The 25,675-nt window shown below is 39.7% G+C and overlaps 1 protein-coding gene across 1 annotated transcript in view; it reads right to left on the bottom strand.

The window, feature by feature from the left end:
• LOC109839472 (2-oxoglutarate-Fe(II) type oxidoreductase) overlaps nt 2,466–25,675 on the bottom strand; it is a 48,833-nt gene continuing 25,623 nt past the window's right edge. Inside the window, exons 6-11 of the mRNA XM_020407910.1 lie at nt 8,226–8,326; nt 8,075–8,133; nt 6,777–6,833; nt 6,595–6,640; nt 6,328–6,375; nt 2,466–2,946 (exon numbers count right to left, since the gene is read on the bottom strand). Of these exons, the coding sequence (XP_020263499.1) occupies nt 2,860–2,946; nt 6,328–6,375; nt 6,595–6,640; nt 6,777–6,833; nt 8,075–8,133; nt 8,226–8,326 (398 nt within the window). The 3' untranslated portion in view covers nt 2,466–2,859. The remainder of the gene's footprint in view (nt 2,947–6,327; nt 6,376–6,594; nt 6,641–6,776; nt 6,834–8,074; nt 8,134–8,225; nt 8,327–25,675) is intronic.

The raw sequence follows: 25,675 nt of genomic DNA, 5'->3' as shown, positions 1-25,675 counted from the left end.
TAAGTGTGCTTACTTCTCAATTGGAGAGGATTTGACAAATCCTAATTTTGTCTTTTTGTGGGAGGTAACCTCACCAAGATAGCATATTTATTATATTGTAAAATTTTGGTATTTGGTAATGCTACAATTTGACCTTAAAACAAACAAAATATTACAAATTGTAGTATCTCAAATCCCAAAATATTAATGAAACAAACAACATTTTAGAAATCTCAACCCATAACAAAACACCTATGGATTTCAAATCCCATGGTGAAATTCATATTCTAAAATTATAAGATTTGAAACAAACACCCCCTAAGGAGACTTAACATTTCTTAACCCGCCAAACACAAAAAATCTATTGAAAAACCAAGAAGTTTGACACTTATTTATTATTATGGTCGTTTGGCAAAGGGTTAAGAGTTAAAGTGAGTTAACACTTTATAGTTTGACAAACACAAAATATATAGAAAAGTTAAGTTAACCACTCTAGAGGGATTAAAATGAGTTAACCACTCAAAATGATTGGTTTACTAATACTCCTATTTAGAATGATTAAGAGCTAATCCGTCTAATTATAAAAGAAATAGTCAAAATCATTGTTATTCTTAAACACTAAAAATGATCATAAGGGTTAAAATAATACTTATATAACGGGTTAATAATTTAGTCATTCGGATTACCGAATGGGCTAACTATGTTAATCCTTATCCTTAATCCATCTTCATTAACTATTTACCAAACGGGGCCTTATGGTTTTTTCCGGTATTAGTCCCTCAACGTTCATATTTTTTAATTACTCCCCACAACCCATTAGGGGCTGTTTGGATTGATTTTTTGGATAGGTAAAAGAGGGGAAAGCTGCCAAAAATGTCAGTTTTTTAGAAGCTTTCCCTCAAAATCACCTCTATAAAAGGTGATTTTGGGGGAAAGCTGCCAAAAAGCTGATATTTTTTGCAGCTTTCCCCCCTTTTACCTATCTAAAAAATCAATCCAAACAGCCCCTTAGTCCCCAGATGTCCAGTGTTTCAAATTAGTCTTCTAAATCTTCATGTTTTAAGATTAGTAACACGGCTCTTTAAATATTTTGACGTAGCTCCCCTGATGTATAATATTTTGATAATTAGCCCCCCATCTTTTCAAATCAATGCTTTTTTTGTCATAATCTATTTAATTTATTTTTGTAATATCACTATCATCTAACCGGAACCGCTTGCTGAAGTCCCGCAACGCTTTCCAAACTTATTACTAGTCAGAGTAAATTGATCATCGCCGTTATGATCTTACCAATAATGGACAAATTTTCAAAACCAACCTATTTGGACTTTTATTCCCCAAAAACGACCCAATTCAAAAATAATTGGATACAGCCGGGATGCCAAGAGTCATAAGAGTATCGGCCCAAGCGGCTGGTCCTAAGATGGCACTCTCTTATTAGTCAAAACGAAAATTTAGACAAATAAGAAGGATTGGGATAGTACAGTCATCTGCATACCTGTAGATCCATCATCCGTAGGCATTTGAGGGATGCCAGGAGTCATATGAGAATCAGTCCTAGTGCCTGGTCCTATGATTGCAATCATATATTAGTCAGAAGGTCAGATGAACATAGAAAAGCACAATATCCCTGAATCGTATGCATACCTGCAAGCCCGTCACTCCGAATAAAACTGAATGGGGTCGTTTTTTGGGAATAAAAATCCAAATAGGTTGGTTTTGAAAATTTGTCCTACCAATAATATGATGCGCAGCTGTTTATATGGGGAAAGGGCAACGACAATTGAAATGACACTTTTTAATGTTGCTATTAGAATGACAATATATGCTCAAGCTTTGCTACAGGGACGTAAAATATGGAACAAATAAGAGGGACATGTGAGATGTCCCCCTCCTATTACATAATGAACTAGCCATCATTAATGATGATCAATTTATTATGCAATAGAAGAAGGACATCTAACATGTCCCCCCTGTTAGGTCCCATCATTAATGACTTGGATTATGTGCAACCCGATCTAATTTGAATACAAAACCAAAAACGAAACTAGAGATAGTTAAGCATTTGGGACGGTGCACCATTTGGCTTTACCTGTGAAAAAGCAGAAGCACTTACTTCTCGTGCATAACATTTGACCGTACGAACTTCTACTCCCATAACTTAGCTTAAGAAATACAGCTGAATATTGAATGAAGACTAGGGGGTTAGCAAATTTGCATTTAGCAAAGGACAAATTTTCAAAAATGACCTGTTTAGAAACTTAATTGCCAAAAACGACATATTACCGAATTTGGTAAATAATTTCGAAATAGGTCGTTTTTGACAATTAAGTTTCTAAACAGGCCTCCTATTTGAAAATTGGTCCTCTAGCAAATAAAGTAGTGAGCGAGTGCCAATAAATATCCATGCATTAACTTGGTCCCCAAGGCTTTGCATGAAGTTGGAAAGCAATCCCACAACCACAGCACTCTTCAGAATCATTACAAGTAAAGAACCTTTTTTTTTCCTGAAGGATCATAAACATAGGACATCGTCGATAACTTTATGTATTATTCCTGGGGCAATAGCAGTAACATAGGGCATGATACCGCAGCCTTTGAGGGAATTATGCCTGATGACAACATGCCAGTTAATTAAAAGCCTGCTGCTTTTACAAGCACAAAGCAATACTTTAGATAGGTTGTACAAAATAAGGTTCTAAAGATTTTTAGTACATTATGAACACATGGGCTGCCTAATTCAAGCACAACATGGAGCTTTGAAGACTAACATATTCTTATATATGAAGATATCATGCTTCGATTTTTTGTGTCATTTGATCCAGCCACGCCCATTTTAATTTTTTTTAACAGTAAATACTGTATGGCAACAAACTGTCATTACTTTGAGGATGTAGCATATGTAGTTCTTAGGCGCTCTTGCAAGTAGTCACCACTGCGGATGGGCGGAAACCTACAACATAATTGGTAATGTTAAAAACATAAAAGCAAAGCAAGATCCTGTATATGTACATGTTTATCAATGTGCTCACAATTTCCATAATGTGATCACGTTCATGTTTACTAGAAACACACGAACAAAAAGCAAGTTTTTTTTTTAACTCATGGATGCTTTTCTAATTTTAGTTCCGATAATCCAGACTATTTAGGTTGCCAAAAAAATTTGATGATTTGCTACATAGCTCCGATCACACACCCATCAACCTTCCTATATAGCCTTGACAACCCTCCCCAGTAGTCACAGTAATGGCGACCTGTAATCTTTCTCAAATATGAACATGTAATGGGACATGAACCTACAAATTTCTTTCTTTGTTGTTCTTTGGGTCATCTTTGCTATGTGATATCCTCTCCACTTGTAGTAATCAAACCTGAAGCTGGAACACACCAGAACATTGAAAAACCAAGAAGTTTGACACTTATTTATTATTCAGATATGAACCGGGGACTGTTCGGTATTTGTGATGCTTTATCTCAGTTTGGCCTCCTATGCCTATTTGCATATCACATTCGGATTCACGATATTATTTATTATTCAGATATGAACCAGGGACTGTTCGGTATTTGTGATGCTTTATCTTTCAGTTTGGCCTCCTATGCCTATTTGCATATCACATTCGGATTCACATATCCTCGCATCTTTATATATAATTTCAAAATGGAAAAGGATTTCAGTGGAGCTTCATAGTAGAAACTAGAACTGTACTAAAAAGGACTTTTATGGAATTTTTCATGTGGAAAGCGCTTTCGCAACAGAAAACCATTTGTAGAACTTCTAATGTGAAAAGAATTTCCTCATCAAAATGGGACTAATTTGGTAAAGAAAAGGTTTTCTCGTTTGGGCTAATCTATATTCCAGACAGGAGGATCTCTTTCCATTTTAATAGCCACTGGATCAAATGATAGAATGGCCAAGAGAATTAAATAAGTGGCTCCATGTCACAAAGAAATGAAGATGATGTCATCCTTTTTTTTTGGGTACTATTGGATGTACAAAAACGTTTTAGGAAGAATTTTTCTCTCCTCTTGAGAGGTGGAAAGTCCCAATTTCATATGCCCTCAAACAAAATTTATCCTCGCTTATGTAGAAACCACAGAACTCTTTACACCACCTTATTAAACTGTAAATTATTTCCAATACATGCTAAAAGTTACTACAGAACCCTCTCCCCTTATGTCCTCTTATACTAATCTAGCAATAAATTGCTTTACTGCAATGTTTTAAATAGCTCCCGCCTAGGCTCCCACCTAACCCTAGGCGGTACCTAGGCTGCCCGCCTAGGTTAGGCGGTACCTTACACAGACCGTATTGCTTAAGTCTTGATTGTGATTTCCTCTGTTATCACCTCCATCATTCTCAAACCTCCTCCGAACTCCTTCCACCTCATCCACCAACTATGAACATCTCCCTCCTCCTACCTTCAGCAAACCTCCTCCACTGCCACCTAAACAGATAAAGAAATCCTCACGAAAAAGAGAAACAGATTAGATGATTACGCCACGTGTTAAGACTATTTGTATTTTTTTCTTTTGCTGATATTTTGAGCTTTAGGCTTCTGAAATTGGGATATTCAGTGTTTTCAATGCGTGAGGCGCAATGCGAGGCGCAAAGCATCTTTACGCGCACATGCGCAAGGCGTAACGCGGTGCGCGCGCCCGAGTGATGCGAGGCGCACACCACACATAATATTTCAATATATGTAATCAAGCGCGAAAGAACATGTTTTTAGAATTTACATGAAAAATATCATGATAAATAATATCTTGCTACAAAATCACAATATATTACCTTAATTTCTAATGCTAACACCCAACATAGTAGCAAATTTCATAAATTTTCAAATCAAACGTTAAATCAAGACTTATATCCAAACTAAGGATTAGTAATGGTCCTCAATTGAAGGTTATTAAAAAAGCCCAATGGATTTATTTTGCTTTTTGGGATATGGAATATCAAGTATAAAGACTCGATTGAAATGTTAACAAACAAAACTATATGAGGAAATGTACTACATGCATCCTACACAAAGTACGGATGTACGCGAGGCGCAAAAGGCGTTGCTGCATCAGATGTGGGGCACTTTGCCACCGCCCCACATCGTAAGGCGCATGAGGCGCAATGAGGCGCGCGCCTTTGAAAACACTGGGGATATTATGTGTCAGTGACATTAAATTATTATGTTGGTGTTTTTTTAGTGTTTACCATTAGTTTATTTATGAAACATGAATCTATGAATGTTGTTTATTTATTTTTGTTTTCAATTTTCTATGAATTTAATGGATTTATTACCAATTAACTGCCTAGGCGCCTAGGCTCTAGGCACTAGGTTTGGTGCCTATACCGCCCATCGCTTTCTATAACACTACTTTATGGTAACCAAAATTGTTAGGAGCATATGAAAATACATAGTTTTTTCTTTCTTTTTTTCATTTCTTTTTGTTGGGTAAGTGGGTGGGTGAGGAGCGAGGATAAGCAAGATCTCCGACATTGTTGCTCCCCAAAACCCAAGAAATAAGAGAAAATCCCTTCACTGCCTGAAATTCAATCTAGATTTCGGTATATAACATCCATATTTTTCAACAAGATAAAAAAATCAATTTTGGTAAGAATACAATCTAAGGAAGCATTTACTAGAAACATCCATCTGTTAGGATAATCCTTTCACCATATGAACTGGAACACTTTATCTTTGGAGTTGTGCCAGACGCTATAGAGGACCTTTGTTTCAAATACAAATATTCTTAAGGAGGTAAGACACTAGGAAATATATCGACGTGGCATTTTGATTTCTTTGGCAATGGGAATTAACATTACATCAAGTCGTATTGCCAATTGAAAGACTTGTACTAGAAATAGGAAGCTCGCATGCGTGTCAGATTACAATATAGGCTTAGTCATAAAAAAATTTAAGGAGCGCAACTACTCCTGAGAAAACAGAGTTTAACCTCTAATGAGTGATGGATCATAAGTAGTCCTTAAAAAAGGTGGAAAAAATGGTTCTTATAATAACATGGAGCTAATCTCCCCTCAACATTATGGAGCTTAGATTGATCATTAAAGGAGGAACTGGATCCTAACTGGTCGCAGAATGGTGTTGGAACTTAACTGTTTGGTGTTATATACTTGAGGAGAAGGAAATTGGTACAGGCATAAAGTTGGGTTGGAGATTGTGAAAGTCCATTTAACCATTATACCAAATTTCCAAAGTTACGGTAGGGGTTGAGAGTTATAGTTTTATATTCTAACATGCCTCTCAAGTTGGACGCCCTTTTATGGGCTGAAACCTAGACTAATATAGAAGTAACAAATTTTTTTTAAGACTTATAGCTTTATATTCTAACAGAGATGAAGCACTCGACTATGCAATCAAAGTCTGGATCGAGAAAGAAGGCAACCTATCAAGTTGAAACAACTGTCAGTGGCAATCTTAACCGTATGAGGAGAGAAACATGTAGAAAATGGTATGTTTGTAAAATAATGAGAATGTTTTTAAACTAAAACGAGCTATTATCTGTTCTTCCCAGGTCCAAACGTCACAAACCAATATTAAATTAAACTTCATAAAAAAAATTCTAGTATAATTAGATGGTATTAATTGGATCCAGCAACTTTACTGAATATCGTTCTTTCCCAACTGCGAGGACCCTATGCAATGTTGACCTGCAAATAAGATCATATCAGAGAGATACATAAGCATGAAGTTTATATAGGAATATATAATGGAGCTGTTACATGAAACTTATTGTATAGTTGCTAAATTTTCAAAAAGAAATTGGTAAAATTGATTGAAAGTTACCGGAATATGCAGTTAGTCCACCTCTCCAACATATCTCCAACATTAACAATTAGAGCTCTGCAAGCAAACATAGAAAAGGAGGTGCACATTAACCTTTTGCTTCTTGAACTGTAATTCAAACAAGCCAACACATTGCCCGCTCCATATAACATAACCAAACTGAGGGATCCTCTAGACACATGAAGGTATTGTACATAAAACAAGTGTAACATATCATCAAGTTAGCTGATCACAGTAGTTAAAGAGGCATGTCATAGTCAACCTAAAGCAAGACATCCCTCAAAATTTCCAGTATTCAGTTTAATGATAGCAAAAACTGTAGAATGACCATCACATATTACTCTTGATAAGCTCCAACTTGAGAACACTAAAACATGTATTTCATGGTTGATTATATATTTCCCTTCTTACATCTAGTAGGAAAAATCCTTATCGAACTTAAAACCAACAATCTAATATTATACTGTACATAACTTGATGTGACAACCATGTTGTTCCATATATGCTTGCAGATATTGGTAGTATTTCCAGCTCCTCCCCCATTCCCACCAGAAACGTGTTTTTACCAGATTACACCAATTTTTCCCAATGCAAATGTATCAGACAACAATAACTAGTGAGGAGGAAATTGGAAAACACAAGGAACTTAGACACAATGGTCACCAAGCAAAAGTATGTATCAAAAAATAAAACATAACACTATGATCTATATTTCCTTACCTCTAGAGTTAGTCAGAATCTTCTAAATGGTCGTTTTACAAGCTTATTCCCAGTCTTGTAAAACTAGCAGATCTTATTTTTTTTTGCATAAAAAAATTATGCAGATGGATATATCATACACATTTTTTAACATTTTACAATGATTAATGATAAATAATATTATTTACAAAGTTTGATAAAGAAATTAATTAAGTTAATAGATAATCCTAATATAAATCAGCAAGGAGTTCACATATCGAAAAGAATAAGATATTCAAATGATTGTAAAGAAAGAAATAATTATCAAAGAAAATGACTGTAATTCTAAAGAAAGGGAAAAAAAGAATAAGACATTCAAAATTTGTATGTGGAGAGGATTGAAAGAGTAGTATAGTAGATCTCTAACTATGGGGGAATCGGTTCCCCATTCCTCCATTTTTTTCGTTACCTCCACTATTTTCTCTATAGAATAGTATAGATAAATATTAAATAACTAAATAACTGAAACTGAATACCAATTATGAACATATTAAGAAGGCAACTTTTGAATGTTCTTGACTACATCCAACAATATTCATAAGGAAACTTGGAATGCTCACCCATCAACATGATGCACATCCTCCCAGAGTTGAGGTTCCCTGTCTTTTTCCCGGCATATCTGTGCACTCCCAAAATAATGTTCACGAATACCCCGCGGATTAGAGATATAGTTTACTACTCCGTAAAATGAAATATGTTTCTGAAACATACCTGAAGACCCGGAACACCATCAGTTGCTAGAAGTGTCAGCATTCCATAATCTGAATGGGCAGATGCACCATACTTACCAACATCAGCATCTGTTAGTTCGCCTGAACAACAGACAGACAATTAAATGCTAATAACACAGATTTTTCTAGCCAGAGAAATAAGGTGGTATAAGAAAAGGAAAGCCCAGGAAATAAAGGAAAAATAAAACTGAACTCCTAAACAAGAGCTGGGAATTAGAGCTTAAAAATAACTGCAGTATACCATTTCCTTCTTCCTCTTCACGAAAAACATAGTTTCTAGAGTAGGTGCGTACCTAAAGATTTGTAGTAAAAGTACAACATGTGAAATTTAAAGATGAAAGGAAGTGCCTGAGTACAATTCAGAGGCTGTGAACAGCAACCTTGGAATCCCATATGCATGCCTGTCCGAATGCAAGCGAAACAAAAGTACAGGCTGCCTCATATCTTACTGTAAGCAACTATATAGATGAACATAGAACTACAAACTTTTGACATTCAAAAGGACCTTAAGAGGAATTTTAGGTAGAACTTGTAAAATATTGCTTGACAATATGTTCCTTCAGAAGTTCTGAAGCTATGCATTGCTTTATCAAAATAAGAGTGGAGTTATGCTACCCCAATCAATTGCATAACAATCCTGATCGCTTGGCAAGGATGAGCCAAACTGGAGAAGATAAGGAAGAGAGATGTACTATATAATAACAGGATCATCAGATATAAACAAGACTTGTGCTTCACTTTTATGGGACAATAGATTGAACATATTATAAGAATGACAATTGCAAATGTAAAGAGACCTACGTGAATAAGATTAATACAGAAAGGATTAGCATGTAAAGTGCTGATTTGGTTGAGCGATAAAGATAGAACTACAGAATATCCTGTAATAGTGGCACCGGCTAGAATTATGCTGAGAGAAAAGCCTACCACCAACGCATGTAAACTAGATTTGACGACAACTTCTAACATCTCATGGAAAAATAATGTGGAAAGAGAAACAAGAAGACCTGATGGAAATGATTTATGACTGATTTGCATCTCAATAAATTGACTTTCAAAAAAAAATGCAAGTGAAATACACATAGCAGAGTCAAATTGACAAGATATGCAATTAGTCATACAAGTGATCTAAACTGATAGTAGTGTGACATAATCTTCCAAGTATGCAGAGGAGTTATTAGTCTCTGATGGAGAAAATGACAAATTATGAGTGTCTTTGGCAAACTGAATGTGAATTGAAAATGTGACCGTTACTTTATTTTTCAAAATAGCTTTCACGTTCATATTAACATGCAAGTGAAATATAATGTTTGTTTGCAAAAAAAAAAAAGTAATAAAAAATAAAAAATATTGAAAGTATAAAAGTGAAGATGATGCGGGAAAATAGGATTTATCAATAAATATATTTAAATTCATTTAACTAAAATTGATTTCCAAGTTTTTACTTTCGCATGAGTTCAGCAAATTTTAGGGGAAGTCAAGATTGTACTAAATCTGATGTGGCAACTTTTTTACATTTCACCTTCAAAGTCACTGGCAGTCACATGCAAACAAATAGCCATAAGTTAAAAGTGAGTCATTTTCTCACTTTCATTTTTCACTTGTTTGCAAATAAGCAACCGCTTAAGTTAATGATGACCATTATACTAGTATCACATCAAACACCACTTTGTCTCTTCTATCCAAGTTCCAATGAAGGGTGAAAAGCAGAACCCAGCATGCATGCATGCATACATACATAGATACCCGACAGAGCTAGCTCGTGGGGAATACTGTGTAGACGGAGAAGATGATATAGATACTATTTATAGCTATATCTTCTTCTCCGTTCACATGTATATCAAAAAGAAAAACAGTAAAACAGTAAAGACGGAAGCTGAAACAAAATGAAGAACTTCAAAGCAAACTAAGTAGTAGTATTAACAAGAGGCACACTTACATAATTGATGGAAAATAAACTTAAAAACTTACAAACTAGGAGCTGGATGATGAACTGCTCATCATCGAAGTAGTAGTACTAGTACACTTATCTTACAAACACTCAAAAAAACTTGAAAGCAAACATCACTCACACTCAAAGTTAAACTTCAAAAAAAGAGAAAACAAGAGGAATCCTAAAGAGGATCTCACTTCACTCTCCAAAAAGTCTCCCCTCACTTCATGAGCTTCTACCCTTTTATAGTTTTCAAAATACTATTGCAAGATGCTTGTCATGACTTGTGGGACCCACTTGAGCAAAGTCAAAACCTACAAGAGATTAGGTTGTAGTAGCCTTTTTTGATAAAAATATCTTTATGCTTAAGTATCCAAACAGTAGGAATCCAATGTAGCATACTGTATGCGGTTATATTTGCTGTCAATTCATCTGTAGATTGCTGCTTTTGTTTAGCTGTGAATAAAATTTGCATAAGAGTTGATTTCTTTTTTAACTAGAAAAATATTGGTACAAGTTGATTGACTTGATCTTTAAGTCGCTAAAGTTAATCATATATAAAGTTTCACCATAAGTTAATGGCATGTCTCCTATCATATAAGCCCAAAACAGTCGTCGTCATTGTTATATTCACTATCCATAATAATATCGTCATGATCAGACTCTTCCTTTGGCTTAACTGGTTCTGAGGTCTCAGCAGGTTATGAGGTTGTAGATCCAGTATCCATAGGTGCTAGTATCACTAGCATTTCATCATAAGTCACTGACTTTAATTTTTCTTCACTTGCATTTGGATATTGTAGCACAAATTTAACATATGGGTTTTCTTGTATAGACTTCATATCAGATCTCTTAGGGTTTGACTTCAATCCATACTCTGCGCTATACTCAGGGAGTAATGAACTTTTCTTCCATTTAGATAGTTTGTAGTATTGCAACGATCATACCATTTTACTGAAATACTTCTAGCGAAATAAGATGGTAGATCATCATTTTTTACAATACAGCCCCAATCCCATTGCATAATCCAAGGAAGACCAAATTTCATTGATATTTAAAGCATAGCTCATGGAGATAAAAATTTTCCCCATGGAGACCAAATTCCATTTAGATAGTTTTTAAGCGAGATAAAGTGGCCCAAAATAGCGCAAGATCGGACTTAAAAAGAAACAGACCCGACTGCCCCGCATGCGTGCGAGACAGTCGGCATAGTCTCGCTGTGAGAGACAGTGTAAACTGTCTTGCACACGCGAGACAATGAAGCCTATCTCGCGCGAAGAGCCAAATCAGCATGCGTTCGATGTGTGTTTTCGTTGCATCGTTGACTCATTTCCAGTACATCTACTATACTCCGATGAGTATACGAGTATAACTGCTTCTCCGTGCTACTCCGATGAGTATATGAGTATAAATTGCTTCTCTGTGAACCTCCGACTGGTATACGAGGTTAAACTGCTCCCTATCCTCTGAATGGTATATGAGGTTAAACTACTCACTATACTCCGATGAGTATACGAATATAAACTGCTTCTCCGCGCTCCAACGCCTTAAGAGCTTAAACTGTTTAGACTCTAGCTACGTACAAGTATAAACTGTGTTTACACCGTAGCAAAAGTCAGTGTCTAGCTATACACCAGCAGTTACGCCAAGATTTAGCTCAGGATGGTTCTATTCCAAAATTACCCCTGGGAGTTCAACTGCAATTCAGCTATGAGCTCCTGATATAGATGATCAGTTTAATGTCAACTCAACGACATGAGCAAGTTTAAATATCAACAAATCAGCTCCAGTTCCTAATTTCAATAAATAGTCAGCGATGTCGCAATACCAAAGTCAAGAAACTGAAGCCGCTTATGGTCCTTCTATACAGTCTAACGTTTGGTAAAAACAGGGTCTATCTTATCCAAAGTATTTCAGACTCCTCGATAAAATACTGAGGAGGCTAAAAACTTTGGAAGGGGTATCTGTAGGCATTAAAAATTACCTATAGGTTCTAAACACAACTCAAGACAGAGAGAAGACAAAGAACGTCATCATCTAGGTCAGAGGAGATCATCCAATAGCAAAAGGAAGTAAAGAAAAATACAAAACAACGCGACAGAAGGACTTGGAGCTGTCTCATAGTTGGTGAGACAGCATCCACTGTCTCGTGTATCCGAGACAATGTTCACTGTCTCTGATATGCGAGACAGAGGGAACTGTCTCAACTACCAGACAGCCTCTTGGATTTTCTGATGGTTTTGTGACTTTTTGCGAGGATCACGTGACTCTATAACTATTGGGAAATATTCATTAACGTTAATGGACGGTTATAGCCGTGAAATATGCCACTACCCACGAAAATTATGGTATTTAACGTAATTTAAGTAGTGGGGTGACGGTTACAAACTGGTTGGAACCACCTCTTTTGACCGAGACAGTATACATTGTCTCGCCCAAAGGAGATAACCATCACCAGTTGTTTCAGCTTCTTTTCGACAGTTACGACTTCCAAAGGCTACAAATACCCCTTGGCACACTTGTGCACAGGAGAGGAAGCATTGAGCACCAAGCATTGGCCAGGCATTGGCAAGAGGGCAAATAGCAGAAAGAATCTGATTTTTGGTGAACTTTGAGAGCAAGACAGCTGTAATCCACTCCCGGGCATCCTCAAAGCTTTCTGGTGTTTTTTTGAGTTCAAGCTTTGACTTGTTCTCGAGAAGAGTGTTCATCTTACTTTGCTAAGATATTCAATTTAGTTCTTACTAGTGTGCCCCCCGTGAGAAGCACGGCTTTTCTTTTTTTATCGCTACAGTAATTTTGTTTTTTAATTGCTACAGTATTTTTTAAATGCTATAGTAATTTTTAAAAATACTACAGTAACATTTTTTAACTGTTACAGTATCCCACCTCTGCCACATTATTATATTTTTAAAATGGTACAGTAATATCTTTAATAATGCTACGGTAAATTACTGTTTTATTTACTGTCGTATGAATAGTGATTCTTGGGTCCTCTCATTATTATAGAGGAATAGATTTCCACGTTGAAACATTAACTTTTCACCTTCTTCGCATCCGACTTGGAGCGTTCACTCGGTGGTCCACGGATAACGTATCCCTGACACAGGCAAAGATCACACGCAAATAGAGGTTACTACGTAGGAGTTTCTGCGTATGTTTCTAAGAAGCACCAATTTTGTTTCTTTGTAAAGAGAGGAAATTTACACGTGTAAAGCCATTCTTTGTTTCTGTTAAAACGTTTTAATGGAAGCTACAATGAAAATCGTTCCCGACGCACACAATAAGTGCAACAATCTTTGCACTTGTTACAATAATGATAGTATTGAATCTTCTGAAAATTCTTCAGGAACTTCCAAGTTAAATACTTTAAGCGAACACGGATAATTTATTCTTGATACTATGGATGCTATCAATGATCCAAAAGAAAAAAGAACACAATGAACTAAGTACCTAGAAATGATTAAAAAAAGGGAAAAAATCTAGTTAAAGCTATTGATGAAAAGAAGGATAACGAGTACTATACTTTCTCTGAAATCTTGAACATAATTCAAAATGAAAAGAAAATTGAAAGTAAAGCGAATATTGAAGATCTTCGAAAAGAACAAGGAAATAAAAAAATAGAACTTCTTGATCTTAAACAAAGATAAAAAATTTGAAAAATTACTTAGAAAATAAAACTATGGACGAATTTGAAGGTTTCAAAGAAAAAATAACTTCGAACATGAACAAGATTCTAATGATAATGAATTTATAATTTATAGAAAAATATGTTGAAATGAAATGGAGATGTAATGTCATGCTTAATATTATAGGTGAATACTCTATTCAACACACCGCTCTAATTGATACTGGAGCAGATGTGAATTGCATTAGAGAAGATTTTGTTCCTTTGAGATTCTACGAAAAAACATCTCATCTGGTTAGCGCTGCTAATGGTCAAGCTCTCAAAGTAAGATATAAACTTACCGATGCTTATATTTACAATGGAGGTCTAAAAATTAAAACTTCCTTTATCTTATTTAAAGATCTCTAACAAGGCATTATTTTGAGAACTCCTTTTATCAATAATCTTAAGCCTTTTATTGTAGATGCTCATGGTATCCACATAAATGCCAGTAACCCTAACGTTTCTTTCTGGTTTAATAAAGAACCATAAGACATATTAGTTAATCGACTATTTTCTGCCTTACATTATAAAGAAAAATTCATAAATGTTCTTTCTAATAGAAAAGATGAGAATAAAGATTATCCAGACTCTTTCAATAAAAAAATTCTTAATAATAAAAGGAATGTTCGTCTTTCTTATATAAATGAGTTCTCTGGTATTTCTTTTGATAATAGATACTTTGACATACCTGTAGGCATCAAAAATTGCCTATAGGTCTCTACGAACAGCTCAGTGTTAAGGAATGACGATGAACGTCTACGAACAGCTCAGTGTTAAGGAATGACGATGAACGTCACTATCCGGTTCATAGGAGTTCGATTGATGTCGATGAACGCTTGAAGTAAATCGACACGTCACTATCCGGTTCATAGGAGTTCGATTGATGTCGATGAACGCTTGAAGTAAATCGACGAACTACGTAAACTAACGAAGGTACGAGCTAATCGGGAGCCCCGCGATGTTTACAAAAGGAACAATGCCATTCGTGCCTCATTCATTCTACAGATGATCCAACCATCAGAGCTTATAGAACACCTCGTCGGCTTTCCAACGCCCTTCGAATCACTCAAATCCGAGTTCGGACGAAGAAATTACGGCGGAAACCGTCAAAAACACCAAAAGGAGTGTCTCGGACCAACGAGACACCCTTCGGTGTCTTGTCTCGGTTTAGCCGAGACACCCCAAGGGTGTCTCGGCCAGGCCAAGACACCCCTAGGGTGTCTCAGCGCGGATTTGGGCCCTTTAAGTGGTTTTAACCGCTTCGCAACCCCTCATGCCTATAAATACAAGCCTTAGGCCTCATTTTTTCAGATCTGGAATTTTTGAGAATTGGCGAAGCCCTGCCGGAGTGAAGAGTGATCGAGCACTTCAACGCAAGAGAGTTTCTTCGTCAGATCTACATCACCCGTACCCGATCCTTAGTATTATCCCGTTGTGGTAATACTAAGAAGAGCAAATATCTCGCTTTTATCGAGATAGGTGCTTTAAGTTTCTAGATCTCCTCGCGGATCGACGAAGCTCTGGATCAGATCTGATTGCCAGGTAGTCCACGGATATCAACATCCCCGTCACATGCTAAAGACCCACGCAAGCAAGAGACGACGAACGGATCTTGTGTTTATTTTTAAGAAAGTTATAATTTTTATTTCTTTGTTGTTTGAATTCATTTGTAACGTTTGAAGTTTTAATAAAATCAATGATGAAGGCAACTTTCGACGAAAACAAACTGGCGACCACAGTTGGAGCCAACAGCCTCGCTGTCGAGGCCGTCGTGACGCAACCGGCCTTCAAGATCCGGGTGAACAAAGAGATCGAATACGAGTTCGATCAACAGAAGTTTGAAGAGTACCTCTCTTCCTCCTCCTCCAGATCCGCCTCTCCAAACAGGCGTAGGAAGACTTCCTCTTCCAAGAGTGCTCGCGGGCCCTCAGGATCGAAGATCCAAGATCCCCTCGCCGCTATTGAACCTATTCCCCGCGACGCTCCTATGGCGTCTAACGTGGTCGAAGCTGCAGATCCAGATCTTCCTTCCGCCGTAAAGTCAACTGCTGAAGGTGTTCCAACCTTGTCGAAGAGGGCGCGCCAAAGACGGCGTCAACGCCTTGCGCGACAGTTGGCCAAGGCCGCAGAATCGATGGGCGGGACCCGCTACAATGAGGATCTCAAGTCCAGACAGCGCCAAGAGCAACAACGGCGAACGACCCACTCCTCCTCCAAGACAGAAACGAACGAATGGGTTCGTGTCAAGAGGACTCGCTCAACCCTCGAAGAGCGAATCAAGAAACGTCGCGCATTGCTTGCGCATGCCCGAGCCCTTCTGCAGAAAGCGAAAGAGATGCAGAAAGAAGAGACGGTCAAGAAGCCGTCAAAACACAAGCGGGTGTGGGTGCCAGGCGAAGCCGGCGCCAAAGGCAAAAGTGGACGAAATTGCCGTCCAACCTTCATCAAATCCAGATCCCGTTTCCCTTGCCCCCGCACCTCCGGCGGGGTCAGGTAAGAACGTGGGTCCTTCTAGATCCAGGGTTCCTTTGAAAGGTCGTCTCGGTCCCTTACCGGAGAATCGAGGTAAAGCACCTGTCAAGGAGCGATTGGGACCGTTGAAAGGTCCCCAAACAACAAACCAGATCGGGGGTCATGTTAATCCCCCCAAAAAAGATAACAGAGGGAAAGCCCCTGTTACCGACCGCATTGGATTGCGTGTCGAAGTTCAAGAGCCCGTTAAGTTTTCACGCTCGCAAAAGCGTAGACTTGAACGAGCGACTTTTGAAAACGCTAATAAAGCGTCATATCCCCAGAGGGAAACACATTCGTCTGATGATGATGGTGTTATACCTGGGAAGTCATGCCAACACTCTATGGGTTGCTCCAGTTATCAAACTGATGAGTTGTACTATAGAGCTGGGGGTGCGGGTAAGTCTCGAAAGAGAGATGCTCGAGACACGGAATCTCACTGTCCGTGTGCCAACATAATCAAGGCGGTACTGTCAGAATACTGTTGTACTAAAGCCCCAAGGAGAGTTTCGGTGTTCGAGAGAATTTCCACCAGAACGTCCGAGACCAAGCCAAGGCGTTTCCGTAGGAAGAAGCCTGTCCGCCAAGAGAACGAATTCCTAGAAGTGTCTGCTAATATGACCGGCAGAGGCAAATCGACACGACACTCTAACTCAGATCAGCTTGCCGAAGTATCCCAGCGCATGACTCGATTGCGGTCAGGGATCAATAGGCGAAAGAATTACCAAAGGATGCAAAAGGGACTTCCTTTGGAAGAGGAGGTGTCAGATGCTGGTTCAGATTCCTACTCGGCTATAGCATCCGATGACACGGCGTCTAGTGCGGGACAGCCTTACGAATCACTTATGATCAGCGCCGAACATGTAAGCAAGATGCTTGAAGAGGCCAGAGAGATGCATGACCAGCAAATCGCGGCTCTGACAACTCACCAAGGAGAACCCAGTCGTCGCAATAATCCGAATCAAGAGGAGAATGAACGGGAAGAAGATAATGTCAACATAACTATTCCTCCTGTCAACAACAATAACGGAGGCGGTCCCTTGGATGATAATGCGAAGGAGGACCACGTTACCTCTCCCAAAAGCCACTCGAAGACAGATACGAGTGAAGACAAGAAAATGAAGGACTTGGAGAGCAAAATCAACGCGTTGATGAATGCTCAAGAAGTGAAGAGGTCCGGCATACCATGTCCATACCCAAGGGAATGGGAATCAATTCTATAGGTCAGTTATACCGTGTCCATATCCAAGTGAGTGGGAATCAATTCCATATCCGGCAAAGTTCAATTTAATCAACTTTACGCCGTTTGATGGAAAGGGTTCCCCTACCCAACACTTAATATATTTTAAGTCCCACTTAGGAATAATCTCCGGGAATGAACACTTAATGGTGCGGTCATTTGTTGGCACTGGAAGGACTTGAAGGTGCGAGGAGAATGAGCCGAGCGATTCCTTAAAAGGAAGAAGGCGGAAAGGGGTCAAATAGCAAATAATGCTCCGCAACAGAACTTTGTCCCTAAAGGTAAGGGAAAAGCACATGCGAATGCTGTGGACGCGAATCAAACATTCGAGGTGCAAGCGCAACCGCAACAGCGGCAACAAAAGGCGCCTCAACAATCAAGGTCACAACAGCAATCCCGAAGGCAGCAAAAGACTTCGGAACCGAAACTCCAAAAAGAGTATTCCTTCAAGGATGAAGACGTTCCAGCCATCTTCGAATCCCTCCTTGAAAACAACAAGATCAAGCTACCACCTATCGTCAATCAGGAGGAAGCTGACAATACTGCGGATCCGAAGTACTGCGCATATCACAGGAGGATCCTTCATCCCACCAAGGCGTGCTTTACTTTAAAGAACAGCATCCAAATCCTGATTGAAGCCGGCGTTATAACGCTAGGGTAAGCCAATTGAGAACGGCAAGACTCCGACAAGTATAAGAGTATAAACTGCTTCTTAAGACTCCGACAAGTATAAGAGTATAAACTGCTTCTTAAGACTCCGACAAGTATAAGAGTATAAACTGCTTCTTAAGACTCCGACAAGTATAAGAGTATAAACTGCTTCTTAAGACTCCGACAAGTATAAGAGTATAAACTGCTTCTTAAGACTCCGACAAGTATAAGAGTATAAACTGCTTCTTAACACTCCGATAAGTATAAGAGTATAAACTGCTTCTCAATCCTCCGACCGGTATAAGAGGTTAAACTGCTCCCTGATACTCCAACATGTATATGAGTCTAAACTGTTTCATTTCTTTCACGAGAAGTTCTTGGAGAATTTTTATATGTAATATTCTTAAGGATAACCCGGTCATATAACTGAGTACAATGTCGTACCCGGTGCCACAAGGGAAGCTGGGGGTGGATTATTCATGTATCGGGAAGTTCCCGAAAGAATACCACGGGTGATATTCTTAGGGATAACCCAATCACTATAAAAGTGATAAGTAAAACATCCACATTTAAACTCTAAAGGTTGGAATGTTTTCCATTATTGTTATCAAATTCACTAATTCTCATGAGTTATCTTGTTGAGACGAGATTCGATCCTTTTGACAAATTAATCTTTCCTCACAAAAATACCTCACTGATCAAGTCAATTGATGGTGGGTCCACTAAATTTTCTATCCGCCAATCTATGGCAATTTCCAAAGCTTGACGTGTGAAGTCCTGATTACTTAACGTCAAAACCCTTCATCGAGTGATCAAACCTTCCTACAGTTAGGGTCATCTCAAACCCCTACTTGGTCAAACCTTCCTACAGTTAGGACCAAAACCAAAATCCCCTCTCGATTCCTCCAATGAACGAGAGGTCCACTTTCAAATAGAGTGATCAAACCTTCCTACAGTTAGGGTCATCTCAAACTCCTACTTGGTCAAACCTTCCTACAGTTAGGACCAAAATCACAATTCACTCTCGACAAATGAGAAATTCATCTTTAGTTCGGTAATCAAACCTTCCGACAGTTAGGGTTATCCGAATCTTTTCGATACTCGGAGTGGAGATCTCACTCTTAGTTTCACCTTTTCAGATTCTGGGGTGGAGATCCCACCTCGAGTCTCCTTTCCAACTGGAGATAAAATATAAAATTCTTCCTCTTCAGCTTTGGAAGATAGGATATAAAATTCTTCCTCTCCCGTATCGGGTTCGTCTTTGCCCCAAGAGAAGACACCACTTTTTAAACTTTTAAAGTCCGTGCGTCATACGCACGAGGAATTTTATCCCGAATCCTAAGCAGGGATAAGTCTGCGCCTAGCATGCGCTGTCGGTTTAGTCTTTCTCCGTAGAAAAAGACATCGGAGTTCGATTCTGGGGTATCCTATCCTGAAACCTAAGCAGGGATAAGTCTGCGCCTAACCCGCGCTGTCGGTTAGTTCTTAACCGTTAAAAAGAACACTCGTCCACATATTCAACATTGTGACAGGTTGTTATTAATAACACCAAAATCCATGCCTTACACGCTGGGGAATGTCATCCTGAATCCTAGGAAAGGATATGCCGACGCCTAACACACGTCGCCGGTTTAGTCTCTCCGTGGAAAAAGACACCAGAGTTCGATTCTGGGGTATTCTATCCTGAAATCTAAGGATAAGTCTGCGCCTAACCCGCGTAGCTGGTTAGTTCTTAACCGTTAAAAAAAACACTCGCCCACATATTCAACATTGTGACAGGTTATTATTAATAACACCAAAATCCATGCCTTACACGCACGGGGAATTTCATCCTGAATCCTAAGAAAGGATATGTCGACGCCTAACACGCATCGCCGGTTTAGTCTTTTTCCGTAAAAGAAGACACCAGAGTTCGATTCTGGGGTATTTTATCCCGAAGCCTAAGTAGGAATAAGTCAGCATCTAACACACGTTGCGGGGTAGCCTATTCCCGTGACAATGGCGAAGTCTACGTATTCGAAGTCGTAGCGTCAAGTCTAAGAGAATTCACTCTCTTAGCACAACGTTACATGCGGAACGGATTTAGACAATCCGCATGCTAGCCCGACTCAAACGGTAGTCGGTAAAGGCTCATCAAACCCGTTGATGGCTGGGAATTTGCCAAAAATTCTATAAGTGCGAGTCATTGATGCATCAGCTCTGTTAGTTGGTCTCGTGACTCGATTATCCAACAATATTAAAATAAGATCTACAAATGTAGATGAATCAGCTTTAACAGTTGATCCTGCAACCCCGACACTTGGGACCGCCGTGCTCCAATACCTTAAGAGCTTAAACTGTGTATACTCCAGTAAACGTACGAGTATAAACTGTGTCAACGTATGACAATTTAAACCCTAGGGTCAACGCCGGTCAACGCGTAACCCTAGGTCAATGCCAGTCAACGTGTTGTGACAAAAAAGTCAACGTTCGACATTCGAAACCCTAGGGTCAACGCTGGTCAACGCGTAACCCCAGATCAACGCCAGTCAACGCATTGCGACCAAAAAGTCAAAGTTCGACGTTCGAAACCCTAAGGTCAACACCGGTCAACGCGTAACCCTAGGTCAACGCCACTCAACGCGTTGCGACAAAAAGTCAACATACGGTGATCTGAAACCCTAAGTCAGCACAATGTGACAGAGATAGTCAGTTCAAAGTCAACTCAATAACACGAGCAAAACTCAACTCACTGGTGGTAGACTCGAGACTCCGACGACGGCCAGGTGATAAACGTAGCGCCGGAAGGACTTCGGCTATTCGTCAAAGCATTGAATAGACCAAAAATCGAAGGAGCCAAGAGTTGAAGCTAACTACAGGTCCTTTACGCCGACTAAAGGCTGGACCAATCACATCCAAAGTATTCCAGCCTCTTCTATAAAAAAAAACGAGTCTGGAACGCTTTGGAGGGAGTATCTGTAGGCATCAAAAATTGCCTATAGGTCTCTACGAACAGCTCAGTGTTAAGGAATGACGATGAACGTCACTATCCGGTTCACAGGAGTTCGATTGATGTCGATGAACGCTTGAAGTAAATCGACGAACTACGTGAACTAACGAAGGTACAGGCTAATCGGGAGCCCCGCAATGTTTACAAAAGGAACAATGCTCTTCGTGTCTCATTCATTCTACAGATGATCCAACCATCAGAGCTTATAGAACACCTCGTCGGCTTTCCAACGCCCTTCGAATCACTCAAATCCGAGTTCGGACGAAGGAATTACGGCGGAAACCGTCAAAAACACCAAAAGAAGTGTCTCGAACCAACGAGACACCCTTCGGTGTCTCGGCCAAGGCCGAGACACCCTAGGGTGTCTCGGCCCAAACCGAGACACCCTAGGGTGTCTCGGATCAATGGGAGACACCCTAGGGTGTCTCCGAACAAGTGGAGACACCCTGGGGTGTCTCCAAGGCAGATTTGGGCTTTTAAGCGTTTTTAACCGCTCTGTTATCCCCTCAAGCCTATAAATACAAGTCTTAGGCCTCATTTTTTCAGATCTGGATTTTTAGAGAATTGGCGAAACCCTGCCGGAGTGAAGAGTGATCGAGCACTTCAACGCGAGAGAGTTCTTCGTCAGATCTACATCACCCGTACCCGATCCTTAGTATTATCCCGTTGTGGTAATATTAAGAAGAGCAAATATCTCGCTTTTATCGAGATAGGCGCTTCAAGTTTCTAGATCTCCTCGCGGATCGACGAAGCTCTGGATCAGATCTCATTGCCAGGTAGTCCACGGATATCAACATCCCCGTCACAGGCTAAAGACCCACGCAAGCAAGAGACGACGAACGGATCTTGTGTTTATTTTTAAGAAAGTTGTAATTTTTATTTCTTTGTTGTTTGAATTCATTTGTAACGTTTGAAGTTTTAATGAAATCAATGATGAAGGTAACTTTCGACGAAAACAATACCGGTCCAAATGAATGAAACTCTTCTGACCTTTTGTGAGGAAGAAATTGAAGAACTAATCAAAGATAATCTAATAAAACCACCCATGATACATGTTGTTTACACTCTAGCAATTATTTTGAACATGGAATTTCAAGTCAAATTATTGATTATAAGAGATCAAATAATCTGGTTTGGGTAAATTATCAAGTACCAGAATATCAAATTGATAATTTTATACATGGAAAGATATTCTCAAAATTTTATAAGAAATGGGTTTTTGGCAAATGCAAGTTTTAGAAAAAATCAATGGCAAACTATTCTCATCCTACCTTTCTCTTTCTATACTTAGAGACAAAGGCCGCCAGGGTACACTTACTTTCAGCATGAATACCTAAAGTTCTTAGAACATTATCTTCATAAATGTCGAGAATTTCTCATATTACTACTCACAATAATAACTCTTTTTAAGCAATATTGAAGAACACTGGAAACAACTAGAAATATTTTTTCGCTACTCAAATACACATGTTTGAATATTTTGCAGAAAAAAAGATGACTTATCAAGCTTTAATCTCGCAAGCTAAAGGAAAATCTCATTGCTCAACGCTGTAGGATGTAAAATGGATCTCAAGGATTTGTATTAATTGAATTGTTTGTTACAAATCGAAATCGACTTTACACAGAAGCAAAGAGAATGAATCTAATCCCTCCTTATTTAACGTGGGTTTTGGTAGCGATAGGATGTCTCCCTTGATACTCGTGTCGAGTTTGCTTCCCTTTGACAATTTGAATGAGATTGTGAATCAAATTTCAGCGCGTAGTAGAAGTTTGGTAGAAGAGTTCGATCACCCGAGCTTTAGAATTAAGGTCGAATGCAAAGGAAATGCAAGGTTCGGTTCTTCTATCTCCAAGAAGTTTGATTGCCAAGAGTCAAGATCCAAAAGTCCGAAGATCCAGATCTCAAAAAGCCAAGTTCCTCTTCTCTGTAACCGAATATGGCTATTTATAGAGAAAGTTGGTTGTAACCAACCCCTTAGATCGTGGGAAGTGGGCGTAACCACCTTCACAATTCAAGTAAGTGGTTTTTAACCGCTCAGGCGAGCTAGGCGAGCTTGCAGGCGAGATTGGCGAGATTGGCGACCTAGCACTGACGAGGTTGGCGAGCCTGGTGAGCTTGCAAGCGATGTTGGCGAGCCTGGCGGCGAAGTTGGCGAACATGCAAGGTTGACAGACGAACCCCCCTTAAGCGTTCAGGATGTAACATTTAGAGGTGGGATGATGAATCATCATGTGGTACACACAATAGTTGGGATCATCCGTTCTCGACATCTCCTCAGGTCGCATTGACTCTAGGAGCTTAATCTTCTTCGCCTTTATCAAGGACTTGAGGTGTGGGACGACTTGCTCATCATTAAAGTCGTACTTCTGCTGGAAGTGGCTATCCGAAGATTTGTTCTTCTACTTCGAAGAAGATTTGGGGGAGGAAGTGGCCGCTACCGCCAAAATATCCTTCCCCTTTGATTCTTTCTGAGAGGTGTGGTCGCTCTGGTTACCCCCTCTTTGAGATTCACATGGTTCCTCGGCATCTATTCGATTGAGTATGTTTTCTATCTGTTCACATTGGCGAACAAGCTCTTTCCAAGTTCGGGTCTCTACTGCTCCAATCTTGGATAAAATATAGATCGAGAGATTGCTGCGGCACATCTCGATCAATGTATTTTCAGAGATCTGATCATAGCAATGCAGCGACTGAATTCTAAATCTCTTGACAAAGTTGCTGGCAGACTCTGTCTTCTTTTGTTTTTTAGCTAACAGTGTAATCATAGATACTTTTGTGTCATCGTCAAAAAATCTGACCATGAAGAGTCTTTCCATGTCAGGCTAAAATTTAATGGAGCCTGGTTTCAGCTTGTGGAACCATTCAAAAGCAACTTCTTTGAGCGTGCTTATGAACAATCGAGTGATAACGGGGTCATTCCCCACTATGTGTCTAGTTTGCGCCTGAAAGTAGTAGATGTGCTGGGTTAAAGAACTTTTGTCATCGAACTGCAGGAGGTCGAGTGGCTTAAACTTCGGAGGATAGGGAACAGAGTCCCATTTGACCGGATATGACCTAACAACCCCCAGTTCATTCACATTTTTCTATAATTTCAAGGCATCGAGTTGGCTTTGAAACTCGTCGAGCCTCTTATCTTACGGATTGTTACCAGAATACGATGTCCCTTCTGAAGATTCAGATGACGAATCAGAGGGCGACTCTGGATTCCCTTCTCCTTCTGTTGTTTATGGAGTAGGTTCTCGCTCTTTGCTGTTGGTTGAGAACTTTGGGGGGCCCACGATGTCCTCTTTTTCTTCTTCTTGTCGAGAAGCTTTTCTAGAATCTCCTTCATGGCGTTGATTGTGCCTTGCTGCATGGTAATTGCAGCTTAGTGCTCTTCCAGTTTTCTGCCTATATCATCAGAGATTTCAGCCATGTGCACCTTGGCATGCTCGCCTTGAATTGAGCTTGAGGTCTGAGACGTTGCTACTACCGAGCAATCGTCATCCTCATCATCAAAAATGGAGGCTAACTGCCTGCAGTCAAGCGGTATGACAACCCTTTTTTTAGTCCGGGTATGCTGGTAGACACCATCAGACTTAATGAAAGGCTTTTCAGTCCTGGTGAGAATTCAGGATCTGAAGGATCTGAATTCTTTGTCTTGGATTTTCCTATCACATTGACGGTCACAGCTGGGAGATCCAAGTCGTCAGAAGCTTGTCTCCTCTGACGATTGCGTCTTCGGCGAGGTCTTGTCTCTGGTGGTTGCTGAGAGTCTCTCAAACACCGATGGTTTCGGCGTTCCGGTACACCGACAGTCAGCGAGCACTGCTGTAATAAGCCTCTCGCAATGGCACTGACGAGTTGCCTCATGAATAGTACGATTGCGAGTCAAACGCTCGCTAAGATCCCCTATAGGTTAATGATAACAACCTCCAGCGTCAGAAGGATGAGTTGAGCATTTATGCGAAGAAGGCTCACAAGAACAATTGGAAGACCACTTGGAAAAATCACCGAGTGTTGATTTCTGGCAAGCTCGTCTTGACAGGCGAGGCTGCCTAGTCTGGCGAGGTTCAGCCACTCATTCATTCAAGCGAGGTTCGCCTGTCCGGCGAACTATTGCTTCGCTTTTCTGGCGACAGCTCGCTTGCATGCAAGGTTGCGTAGTCAGGCAAGCCTGGTGAGGTTCGCCTGCATAATGACATTCGCCTGTAATACGAAGTCCGCCTGATGTGCTTACTTCGCTAGATTTGCGAAGTTCGCCAGTATTGGGAACTTGAAAACGAAGTCCGTCTGAATTGTTGGGTTCGTCAGATTTGGACAGTTCGTCAGGTTTGAGAACTTCGTCAGTAAAGTGAAGTTCGCCTGAACCACTGAGTTCACTAGTTCTGGGAACTTGGTGTAGTTCGTCAGAACTGAGAACTTTGCGTTCATTGTTGGCTCTTTTTAGGCTTGA

The sequence above is a fragment of the Asparagus officinalis genome, chromosome 4, assembly GCF_001876935.1.
Source record: "Asparagus officinalis chromosome 4, Aspof.V1, whole genome shotgun sequence".
NCBI classification, from domain to species: domain Eukaryota; kingdom Viridiplantae; phylum Streptophyta; class Magnoliopsida; order Asparagales; family Asparagaceae; genus Asparagus; species Asparagus officinalis.
This window is presented reverse-complemented; position numbering and strand designations above follow the sequence as displayed.